At 38.3% G+C, this 13,253-nt stretch overlaps 1 protein-coding gene across 1 annotated transcript in view; it reads right to left on the reverse strand.

The window, feature by feature from the left end:
• Window positions 1–7,012, reverse strand: part of csmd1 (CUB and Sushi multiple domains 1) — a 416,037-nt gene extending 409,025 nt beyond the window's left edge. Inside the window, exon 1 of the mRNA XM_023953530.1 lies at window positions 6,461–7,012. Within this exon, the coding sequence (XP_023809298.1) occupies window positions 6,461–6,599 (139 nt within the window). The 5' untranslated portion in view covers window positions 6,600–7,012. The remainder of the gene's footprint in view (window positions 1–6,460) is intronic.
• Between the last annotated feature and the right edge of the window lie 6,241 nt (window positions 7,013–13,253).

Genomic DNA, 13,253 nt, shown 5'->3' on the forward strand with positions numbered 1-13,253 from the left:
TTGAATCTTTCTGCTATTCTTTTACATGAAACACCCTGTTCTTTTTCTTTGTTCGAGTGTCTTTTGAACTTGCATGTTCTTGTGTCTGACTGTTTCAGAGGTGCTCCCTTTTTAACATATTCTCTTTTCCCCCCTCGGTCTGTCCCAGCGTGACTGTACTGAATGTAGGCCATGTTTCCTTTAAACATATGGCATTTGAACACAAAGATGGATTGCTTGTTCACTCTTGCTCTAGCCAGCAGAAATAGCCAAGAAAGGTTTCTTCTTTCTAAGATAGAAGCCCAATCATGACCTGTGTGGACTTGACAGATGCTCCGTTTTCTTATAGTTCATAGTTATAACACTTTACTCTGAACCGCATGCCAAAGATGTATGTTTGATTTTCTGAACTTGGATGTGAAAGAAATGCTTTGTGGCTCCCAGTGTCCATTATATGTCTCTGTTGCCCTCTATTCCTGTCCACACTTTTAAACACAGGCCCTTTGCTCTCTGTTGAACTGTGTACTTTGTGGTAGTAAGCAGTACTTGAGTTCCTGTGTGCTTCTGTGTTTCCACTGGTCTCAGTGGACATCTAGAAGAATCAACTTTAGGAGGATTGTCAGTTCTCGATTGGACCACATGACTGCATAACTGTAAAATCTGCGGCTTTCTGTTTGGCTGAAAGTACAAGTTGATGCCTGTGGGGTCTCTCATTGGCTCTATGCACCAAGCCTCCCCCTGTTCCTGGCACAAAAGCCTCCTTCCTGACAGGTTATGATGTAGACCTGTACCAACAGAAGGGTTCTGGTTCTCCTGCTGTGCCTTTGCTAGTTTTAATTAAACAACTGAGATTTGTTGAGCCTGAAGCTGGATATAAACAGAGATGGCTAATGACCATGAGGCACCTGACTCCAACTGTGCTAATGCTGCCCGAAATTGCCTGAACAGTCACTCCCAATGCACAGTACATCAACCCTGGACACGGACCTGTGTGTTACCTGCATCCACAAGTATCCCAGACAAATTAGGTCTGTTGCATATCTGCTTCTTGGGTTTTACATCAGATATATATAGGTGTGTGCATTGACAAGTAACCCATTTCTTTTGCTGTTTTTTTTTTCATCTACTTTATCAAAGATATTACCCTTGAAAAGAAAAGAAATAATCTTGAATTTTGGTTTATAATCCAACATAGAATTTCTTATCTTCTTATTTTTTTATTGAGCATGCAAGGAACAACAAGGACTCGAAATGGTCCAGTTCTCTTGTACCATCTTGCGGGGTCCAGATGAACCCAGTCCAAACGTTAACATGCCTGGTATAGCACAAGGGTTAAATGTAGTTTAATTCTGCAGTAATAAAAGTTGTGTTGTATTTGTCTTCTGTTTCATAATTAAGTTGCTTAGGTGCACCTTATGATTATGAAAATGTGGACTTCTTAAAGTACCCAGTGATATATGCTAATTAGAAGTTTGACTTTATGCAGAATTCACAAAAATAATTTTACAATACTCACAAAGTGAAGACTTACTCTTATCTTTGTATTTATTTCTGTAGCACTTCTGTTTTTGCATCATTTTATTTAGATATTTGTTTTCAACGACAAACAGAATTTTGAGGCCTCAGAAAAAGCAAAAACAAAAGCGAAAATATGCAGTTTTGGTTGGTTGTTTTTATTTTTTCCTTTAACTGACTTTTTATGGCCCAGTCCAAACAATCTGCTTTATGTTTGAACATGGACATTTCTTTCATCATTGTATTTACTGCTCGTGCAAACCTCCCAATTCATGTACTGACCCTTTTTAGTTTATTTAAGCACGTATAACCAGCAAATGTGCTCTAACACACACTCAGGAAAACTTCATGAAAACACAATCACAAAAATTATTGGATATTTTCTATTAAAAGAAAAAATGTCCAGATGTAAAAATGCACATTTTTAGAAGTTGATAAAACCTAAATTCAGTGAAAATGCTTGTTCGACAGCTTCTTCTGCACCCTCACTACACCACTTCATGACTGAGCGGCTAGCTTTTCATCAGAAAACCTCCTTCACTCCACTCAGTCATCAAACAAATGAAACAGACATTAAACTTGATTCTAATAACCTTGGAATTATTAAAGTAGTCATACAAGATATGAAACCTTTAAAAAGAGTGTTTTGTGAAATTTTGTTAGCACTTTCAATAACTGTAAGTGGTAGCCTATTTTATATTGTACAGCTCAACAGCTCTACACTGCCCCCTAAAGGCACTTAGGACTACTACATGCACAATGCTCAATGTTAACTAAAAAAATATTCATGTAAAATGACAAAAAAACAAAAAAGAGTGCATGTGTTTTTAAGATGTATGAAGCTAAAATAAAATACACGAATAATAAAATATTTTAAAAAATTTAAAAGGGAATAATTCGCAAAAATGTGACAATCAACTATGTTCTGGAAATTAGGCCAAATCTGGAAAGGAATACAATTGATAACAAAAAAAAACAGTCAAAAAAATTTAAAGTCTTTGCTGATTTTCTGCACATGCACAGTCTTTACATTTCTTTCAAATAGAAAGCTGCTCTCATGTTTTTATTGTAATTTTTATACACATCAAAACAATGATGTATTCACACAGAAAATTGACTTTTTTAATTAATAACTTAAAGATTTGCTTTAAAAATGTTAGTAAAAAATTTGAATTTGTTTTATAAATTGATAAACTAGTTGTCCAGTCATACTTTTCATGATGGCTTCTGATCCAATGATAGGACTGCAGGTTTGGCGCCAAAACATGTTTGGTTTACTATCAGAAGCTATATCTTTCAAACTCTGACATCTAGTGTCTAGTATTTATTTTTTTGTCACATGAAAAACTCTTTGGTTTCATGTTAACCAAAAAAATGAAATAAAAAAAGAAAATTCTGCAAACATCTTTTAGAAAATGAAATATTGCGACCTTGCAATTTAGAATAAAAGTAATTAGTTAAAAGAAAAAAAACATACACAATCTTAATGGTTTGTGCACAGACACAAGTATGACATGTCATAGATCTCTGTGTTTTGTTTGCAAAAGCATATTTTTTTATTTTCATCAAAAAACATGCATTGCAAACATGCAAAAACATCATCAAAATGACGAATAGAATGTTGATTAATTGAGTTCAGTGTTTAGTAAGTTGAAGTGTCTATCAACAATATATTATATATATATATATATATATATACATATATATTCTCCCATGTTTTTACTTTTTTATTTATGTCAATTTATTATCTGCTTTTCTGCATTTATTTCTGTCTGCGGAAATTTGGCAATCAATTTTTTTTTTTCAGCTATTGTTTTTTAATTGTCAGTTAACTTTCTCATGTTAAGATAATTTAAACAAACCTGTAATGCCTTAATAAGTAATCATGTCAACTACTTTTTAGAGTTTGAAAGTAATTGTAAGATATAATACAAAGTTAATGGACTAATTAAAGCTTTTTATTTTATCTGCACAGTATAGCATCCTTATATGTAGAGATACCTGTTTGAATGCAAAAGTCCCAACCCAACAAAGAACTTTTTAGACAAAATTTTCAATGCAATCAGGAATGAACACCATCCATTTGAAATGTATTCATTCATTCATTCATTCTCCATTCCGTTTTGTCCCCTACGGGGTCACGGGGTTGCCGGCCACTTGTGGGCGAAGGCAGGGGATACCCTGGACAGGTCGCCAGTCTGTCGCAGGGTAGAATGTCCACAATCATACACCCATTCACTCTCACACTCACACCTATGGACAATTTAGAGTTGCCAATTAACCTATGAAGCATGTTTTTGGATTGTGGGAGGAAGCCGGAGATCCCGGAGAAAACCCACGCATGCACGGGGAGAACATGTAAACTCCACACAGAAAGGTCCCCCATTGATGTTGTGTTTTTCATGTCCCCCAGCCAGGACTTGAACCAGGGGCCTTCTTGCTGTGAGGCAAGAGCACTAACCACTGCGGCACCGTGCAGCCCTTTGAAAAAAAGCCAAATTTGAATTGAAAACAAAAAGTGAAAGCTTATAAGCTTTTTTTCTGCAGGTCAATGTAAAGTCACATTCTGCAGCAAAAACAAGTCAAGAGGCACACAAAGCTGATTTCCTTTTTAGCACCACAGCATTGTTGTGAATTAGTTCCGTTTTAGCTCCATCTCAATGAAAAACACCACATGATCCAGTTCCACTTTCTGTATTAATTACCACATCACGGCTCTGGAGCCAAATGGCATAAGTGCTAAAGTCTGCAGGCTCCACTGCAGACACATCTATCACTGAAAACCACATTTGGGAAACTCTGCATCTAAAGCAGAATTGTTGAGGCGATGTGACATTTGAACAAACACAAACCAGTTTTGTTTTGGGGTTAACATGTGGCTCTAAAAAAAAATGGTTATTTATTATATAATATTCACTTTCAGTTCAGACAGTGGCACTTTTTATTTAAATTTTTTTTTTTTTATTGAATTTGGGGTTTTAGCGATTTATCATTGTTTTGAAGTTTTCATATCTGTTCCAACTTCTACACTGGGTAAATCATTTTTTCTGTGTTTTTATCCCATTCCACTTTCTGGATCTTTGTACATTTTACCTCTCACAATACACCTCTTCCATTATTAATGTATATTGATTCCATAAGCTTGGTGTAATTACACTGCATTTGAATTAGACGGGTATCTCTGTTTTAATTAATTTCCCTTCACAGTGAATGTGTGTGTTTGTCCGTGTGTGTGTGTGTGTGAAAATGTGTGTTTGCTTCCCCATGTGTTATATCAGTATTCCAGGCAGGAGGGGCAAACAAACTAGTTCCAATTTCTTGTTTTTGGCATTGACTCAGTGTCACTTAATTGTCACCTTGTTCATGATTATTAGATTACTTGGGTGTGAGTCTGTGTATGTCAATATGTGCAATCTAAATAACTCAAGCGTAAAGTTAAAAAAAGGGACATTTAGTCAGTTTTAAAAACAAAAAGAATGCAAATGCGGTAGCTGAATGTTCTTAGTGTGTTCAAGTGATTCAACAAGTGCTTTATTGTCCCAGCGGGATTCCAGAATGAAGTTCTCAGACATGTTATCCTCAGTGGTGTGTGTGTTTGGGAATGTGTGTGCCAAAATGTCTCATGTACAGCCCCTGCAGAGTGCAGTTAACAATATAATTAAATAAGCACCAAGTGAATTGTCATTACAGTTGGGCGTGTGGTCGTTTCTTGACAATAACAACCTGTTGATTAATGGGATAAGAATTACCGTCTGAGCTTTTGACACACAGTTACAGAGAACAACTAACATAATGTCAGTGATTTGCTGTGTTATCTTATATTAAGAGCAAAATTCAGAAAATGTAATAAAAAATCTCCCAAAAAATATAGACCTTCAAAATAAGGTTTGCGTTTCCAACCGGACATTCTAAAGACATTTGAAAGGCTCATGACTGTTTGAGATTTGATGAAATGATTTATTGCCACCCCTCCTTCTGTCTCTCCAGATGTCTATACACCCTTTCATTTCTTTTTCACTCTTTGTGCAATTACCTCTAAACTGTAAAGGCTTTAATTCTGACTGGCATGAATCAATGTGAACATAATTATACCTTTTTGAAATAAAATGTTCCGATTTAGACTTTATGACATATGTGAAAATTTCATATTGAGTTCTCCCTTTACGTTTAACAGAAAAGCAAACAAACTGATGGGATAAATTGGTAACCAGCGGTTGCCTCAATCATAATGTGTACGAAAAAATAAAAAATAATGCTTATATTAAATTCATCAGCACACTCTCTGAGCTCAATTTCATTTAAATCCTTTTATTTCCAGGCCCACAGTGGGAATGTGTGGTTGTGAAATGCAAAGAAAGGCACTCCAGGATACCACACACTCACACACATTTGGGATAGGTAAGGCGTGTAAAAGGAGAGGACAAAAAAGGATATAAATGAACCGTAGAGCGCAGGAGAAGACGCTTTTTGCTTCATCCTTTTGCCAAACTTCAAGATGAACACAAATCTGGACTGCTGACACATCATCCTTCATCCGAGCGACAGAATCAGTTCTAGCTGCTCCTCTGCCAGTGTGACTCCACAAAAAAACGCATTCATGACATATCCTCCTCGTGAGCATCCCTCCCAAGTTCAGATGCCCCTCGTGTGGAAGGATGAAGTTCTCTGATTCTCTGAAAACATCAGCTCCAACCCCACATACCTGCATCCCCAGATGTTATGTCCAACTTGGACACTCTGGATTCCTCTCACGCGCCTACACACACGACTGAGTCTGCATATTGACTCAGAACGCACGCACCTGATGATGACACGCGCCAGATCCCCCTCTAAGTCTAACACACACAAACACACTAACTCATCTCACCACCATCAGTGATCACACACTCACGCAGATGTCTCGGCTCGTATGCGGGCGTGCGCGCAGGCTTCAGCCTCGCGCACGATGAGAAGCTCCCAAACTCACCCATGGACGGGGAGAAATCCCCGATGAGGAGCCCCAGCAGGAGGAGAAGCGGGAGGTCGCATCTCTGTCCTCCCGTTTTCTTCGCCCTCATCCCCCTGATCATCTGCAGCAGCATCTCCGGTGCTCCCAAATCCGTCATAATGCTCTCAGATTAATCCAAGCTGGCTTCTCTTGAAGCCTTCTCCCCACCTTGCCGCTCTGCTTGGTTGAAGGAAGCGGAGGGGGGTTCAATGAAGACGGCAGCCCCCCGTCCTCCCTTTTCTGTCGTTTTTTTATGCCCCAAAAAACGGAAAAGAGATCAATCACGAGAATGTCCCACACACTTGTCCATGGTGATGTTTGGACAGGACAACCGGTGGCGGGTTGACGGTCTGAGATCGGGCAACGCGCCGCTGGTGTGAGCTGTCATATCAGAGAGTGGAGGACCGGACCAGAGAGAAAAAGAGGGAGGAAGAGAGAGGAGCAGAGTCGGTGAAGGAGTGGAGAGATGGTCGGTAGGTCCGCACGGCACGGTGCGCAAGCAACGAATGAGACTGGAGGGATGGAGGAGGAGGAGGAGGAGGTGGGGAGGGTGGAGGAGGCAGGCGCAGAGAGACAGGCAGAGGTTAGTCTGGGAGGTGGAGGGAGAGGAAAAAGTGAGACATAGCGGAAGAGGAGAAGAAAAGGAGAAAGAGGGAAGCAGGTGACTTTAAAAAGATGCAGGATAAAGGGAAAAATGGGCTATAACAGGTTGGAGATGGAAGGGAACATTTGGAAAAAGAAAAGTGTGGAGCTGCGACAGGAAAGGGGAATAGAGAAAAGAAGGTGCTTAAAAAGTATGAATCCAAATAGGATGAGAGAATGGAAAAAGAACAGCAACAAATAGAAAAAGGAATAGAATAGACTTTAGAAGTGGATGAGTTTAGAGGGAAAAGACAACCAAAATGATAAAAGGAGAACTAAAGTGGCAAAAAAGGTAAGATGGACTGGGAAGTAAAATAGTTACATAAAAGAGTAAAAAGTTGAAAATAAAATGATCAAATGTGATTTTTAAAGCCCCAATTCAATGAAAATTCAGTATTTGGTGTTTTTAATAGGTTCTTGGAGCATTTTTCTCATTTTTCAGCATTTTTCTCATATATCAAGAAAATTAAGATTAATACTATGTTTCAGAGTTTTTTTGTATTTTTGCTTTTTTATCAAATTGCTGTGACCAGACAAAAAAAAACAACAGATTGAAAACGTTTGTAGCAGTGACGTAGGTGATACATTTGACAGGCCACAAGCTCCCTGATGCATGGATGTACGTCTTTGTTTTCCTCATCTGAGCTGGTATCTGGCTTAAAACACAACTGGATGGCTCCAACATTGGTCACCATTTTTGTTGCTCCAGTAATGTTCGGTTGGGGTTGTGAGGGGCTGTGAGCTATAGTGGGAGAGAGTGTAAACAGATGGATGGTGGGAAATGGGGGCAGGCTTACTCCACGCCAACAGCTCCACAACTCAAAGGCAAATTTCAAAGATACTCCTGCCGCTCAGCAGAAACTATGTTCTAGAAAACAACAGGTTTTTGGATTTTGGCTAAAAAATAATCATAATTAAAAGGCCACTGGGAAAGATGATTGGGAGTGGGACTTTATCCCTAAATAACCATTAGTGTCACATTTGACACTTTTCTGAGACCCCCATCTCATTAGCATGATCCAAAACCTGCCTAAAATGCTATGTTTATAACTTGGTCCAATATTTTCTGCCCTGTAGTGGATTATAGTTTCACTAGAGGCAGTGGATGGGCTTTTCCCACAATTTTAAATTGGCCGCTTTTATGACACTCCTGGCAGTAAAAAGTTTTGCTAATTTTCAAAATTTTATGGTGAGAATACCTCATCTATTGTTATTTTTTTAAAATAACTTCTTATTGTATTAAAGAAATGCAACATTTTTTAATAATTAACTCTTTAAATCATTTTAAAAATGTTTATCAAATTTGAGGCAGGTAGTAAATAAGGGGATATATCCTTGCATCCTAAACTAACATTGTTGAAAGCAAAACTTACCAAATTACCCAGTGTATCATAATTGATATGATCTACTGTATAGCTCATAAAAATGATATTGCAAAAGTGTATGTGTGGATTTCAAAGGTATAAAAACCATCTTAATTTCAAAAATGTTGAATTTTCAGTCAAGTCTTTGATGTAGTGGGCTTTACAGGCTTAAGGAAAGAAGGAACAAGTCAGGAGAACAAATACAAAAAATCCCTACAAACACATACACAACCTCAGCTTCAATTAAATGCCTGCTGATTTTGTATGTGTAACCACACACCCCAAAAATATCCACAAGCCACCTATTGATGCCCAGGTCCCGTGTGGTATGTGCAGATGATCATGCTAACAAGATCACAATCCCACAACCAAAACCTCAGCGGCTGAGGCTCTGAGAAGACCAACAGCAACTGCATTGTGAGGCTAATGCAGATTTAAAAAATGACATCACAGCTTCTCATAATGGTAGCAACAAATGAAGACTCTTCATGTTGAAACTATAATTATTTGGAACTTTTAAGATGATTTATTTGTTGCACAACCAGTAAACACATTTTGGCTTTCAAGATTTTAAAATTAAGCTTGTTTTTTTGGTATAATCCATTTCAAATTTTAATTAGTGGTTAAACACTCTTTTCAACAACTTGCCATTAAAAGGTTACATACATATACATTGCAAGCCAGTCCACTAAATCCATCTGTAATGGTTGCTCATGTGGGTGATCAGCAGCACTCGCACTGGAATGACTGCTGGAACAGGAAAGGAATTGAACCTGAACAGATCAACATCCAACAAACATTTAAAATGCTAGAGGGTTTATCAGGTCCAGCTTTTTATTCCCTTGAAACAATTTAATGTTATTTATTTAATCATCTTTGCTATCATGTTCTGTTCATGTGCCTTTGAGAGTGTGTGGTTACCACACTGGCTTACGTGTCCTGAGCAACTGTTGTGCTGCAGTGTGTATGTGCATGTTTTTTGCCGAGTGGCTGTGTGTGTTTTTGTGGGTTGAGCCATTTCACAACATTACTGTGAGTCATCCATCAAGCTGGTAGCTCTTTCTGCACTGGGCTAGTTTAGTCATTTTCTATACATTTATAAAAAATATTTTTTCATCATCTGGTAGGAGGCTTCATAACTGCAAGGCTTCCTTAAAAGACTGCAGTTTTCAGCTCTGGTAAAAAGGTCAAATGACCCACTTACACAAATGCTGCTGCACTTTAATAAACAGACAAAGAAAAAGATAGATGCCTGGATACATGCAAACTAAAGAGTGAACGCAACTCTGCTAGATTACTAAAAATCAGCAGCGGTAAAGTGCAGTGAGGCTGCCATCTTCTGGTCAAAAAGAACAGACTGATCCTCACAATGAGATCATCCTGTTGATTTGGAATCACTGCTGGATGAGTCAAAGTAACGTGAGGAGATCTTGGAATAAAATATGTAGTATTTCTGTTGATGCAGTTGATAGAAATAAGATTTATTAGAATTTTCTTTTGCATGCAGTCAGTGAGAAGTATGAGTTTTGGTAAATGAGTGAGTGAAGAGTGTTTTGACATTGACAATTGTTATGAGATCCTCTGGAGTAGCACAAGGTCTTGAGATTTCTCACGACCTGCTTTACAAGGAACCAAATTAGTATGAAATAATGTACATTTCAGACTTTGGACTGACTGGCATTATTAGAGATTAAATATTTTTTATGCTCGAATCATGTAACAGCATATTTTTCTGAAATATAACTTTAATGGCCCTTTAACAACATCAGGCAAAAGTAATCACTCCTTTCAACACGGGTTCAGATTGGCTGAAGTTCAGATGAGTCATTGTGGTCGTCACAAAGCTTCCAGCTTCTGGATGGACAGTGTTATGCTAAGGTTAGTGATGTTAGACGAAACAAAAATCCATGTCTACGCATCATCTAGGGTCAAATTTTAACCATATGCATCACAACACTTTAGCGTGCATAGGTCATTTCAGTTCATTCGAGTAAGTTCTGTGAGGAGATTTAGATTCATTAGATAATTATAGGTAAAAAAGGAAAAAAATGAGCAGCCGTTCATCTGGTGGAGCTGGATTTCCTGTATCACTCAGTTTACATTTAGCAAGTAAACATGTCTTTACTTGTATGCTGAGAGGGGCTGCAGTGACAGTTAGCTGCTAACAATCTTTAATCCTGCAAACACACCAGTGTCACACTTAGTAGTTTTAATAGAAACTACAAAATCAGTTTACATGATGACCACACACAATAAAACTGTTGGGTTTATTCTAGGATACTAACCAAAGTACACCGATGCCACTTTATGTGTTCAAAAGCAAGTAAAAAAACATCTTCACTCTGCCCAAAGGCATGATCATGTTGGACTACTTCAACATGCTGTACTATGTCCAAGCTGCTTCTAAAGGCTTTCCAAACCAGCATGAGGTTCTCTATATGGATTGAAATATCATGCATGAGATTCACTTGTGTGTTAGTAAATGCTCTTGTCCTGCACATGTAGTTTCATCATAAAAAACATCTTAAGAAAAAGTCCTGTAAAGAAACAGACAAATGTCAAATAAAAATGAATATTGTTTGTACACTCATACAATTAAGCTGTCATGTCTACATCCATATTTGCAACGTTTCTTCATTTTGACTGGAGCCCCTTATCTTAATTCCCTGTAAATAATACAAACTGTCTGTAGTTTTTGTAAGAGTAAAGTCTGTTATTTTAACTTTAAATAGTGGTGAGCCACAGGATAATAGTAAATGTTGTGAAGGCAAATAGGATTCCCAACAAAATATCACTGCCAAAAATCCTCAGACTCGGGCTAGACAGGCTTCTTCTGGTCAGTATGAATGAAGTGTAGGGAAAATCCATCAGAGTTCTGAACTAAGATCAGTGGACCTAAACCTACCTGTCCTTGATATTCATTTTCTAAGTTAAATGAACTTGCAAGGTTACAACACAAAGAGGAATTTCCCACCTGTTGCTTAATACTTCAAATTATGTTTAAAAACTATATTTTCCGCACCGCAAGACGGATTTCAAAGCCAGTGGGCTTTCTAATCCGGAGCGCCTTACATATATATGGATTAATTCTGGTTGTGCTTATTGATGTTGAAGCAATTTTGAGAAGTAAAGGTCGCAAAATGTGGATCCGTTTGTAGTACGAGTTACAAACAAGGTTAAAAAAAATGTGACACAGCAGCTACAGTCGGCGGGCCACAAGCTCTCTGCTCTGCTCACTTCTGATGCATTTACTTGCAGAAAAACAGATCCATGTACGCCTTTGTTTTCCCTGTCTGAGCTGGCATCTGGCTAAAAACTGTAAAGCTGGATAGCCCCAGTGTTGCTAACCATTTTGTAGCACCGGTAATATTAGGTTGAGATTGTGAGGGGCTGCAAGCTCGCTGGAGAGCGTGTAAACGAATGAATGATGGGAAATGAGGACAGGACTAATGCTGCTCTGCAGAAACTATTTCCTAAAAAAACGACAGTTTATTCTTTTAAAAAACTGGCTAATCATAATTATAGGACCATTGGGCACACTTTTTCAAAAGACGATTCAAGTGAGAATTTAATGTAGAGTTCGGTGCATCGTATATGACACAAGTTCAAAAATAGACCATTCATTGATGGTGTGCCCTATAGTGCAGAAAATGTGGTACCAACTACATTTAATGATTTTTTTTTCCAAAAGCTATTTTAATTTTTTTGTGCAGAACTGACAGCTATCTAAGTGATTCTTAATGTCACCTTAGCTATGGGATAGAATGACCTCCTGCACTCCAGTGGTAATTAACCTGACGAAGCCCCCCGACAGAAGACTGTCCCTCAGCACACTGCACAGACAGAGTCCCTCTTTAGTGTTACTGAAAGACGAGTTCTGTACCAGCTCTGTTGACATCTAATGACATGCTGACTGTAAAGATGCAGCACCCAAAGACATTTTGACCTGGACAAAAGGGTTTTTTCCAGTTTTCTAGTCCTGAGCAATTTGCACCAACACTGCGAGGAAAATGGACAAGAGACATAGAAAGCAGGTGCGAAGAACTTGCAAATTAGGATGCCACTGAGTTGATGTATGGTAAGGAGGAAAGGCAGTGGAGTTTGAGAGAGTAAATAGACTGCAATGAGGTGGTGATAATAATGATGAAAGCTGTGTGATGAGTGTGAAGGCTGTCGGTAGGGGAGAGGCATTGTAAGGACGATAGAGATGCAGGGGACTGGGAGGGGGTATGATGGCACGGGACAATGAGAGAGGATTAAATAAGAAATGATTTGCAAAATGAGAAGGGGAGGGGGAGCACGGAGCTTTATTTGTAATGAAATAGATGTAAACATGGAGGAAGAAAGTGGAGAAACTACTCAGCTAAAGAGAGAAAGAGGATGTTAGAGGATTGGAGGGAAGGAGAAGAAGGAAGGGATAGACAAAGTGTATGAACACACAAACCGTGCTATTGACTGAAGGCTTTCACAGTTAATTGCATATTCCCCATGATTACACTGTGAGATGCTTAGCTGAATGAGAACAACTTTTAAATCCCTTGTCAGATGTGCAGAAAAGGTGAATGCGGTGTGCAGAAAACATCCATGACTGCCATTTTTATGTGACGCATTGCAGGAGTCATTCAAAGTTTTCCTGAAATTTTGGCCTATATGCAAGTCTTTTTCAGACACTTGAATAAATAAACAGAATCATTGTCTTGATGGTAATAGAAGGGCTAGTATTTATTAAGTAGCACTATTATCTGCCATTATTCTTTCCCCAATAT

This window comes from Oryzias latipes, chromosome 3 (genome assembly GCF_002234675.1).
Source record: "Oryzias latipes chromosome 3, ASM223467v1".
NCBI lineage: Eukaryota > Metazoa > Chordata > Actinopteri > Beloniformes > Adrianichthyidae > Oryzias > Oryzias latipes.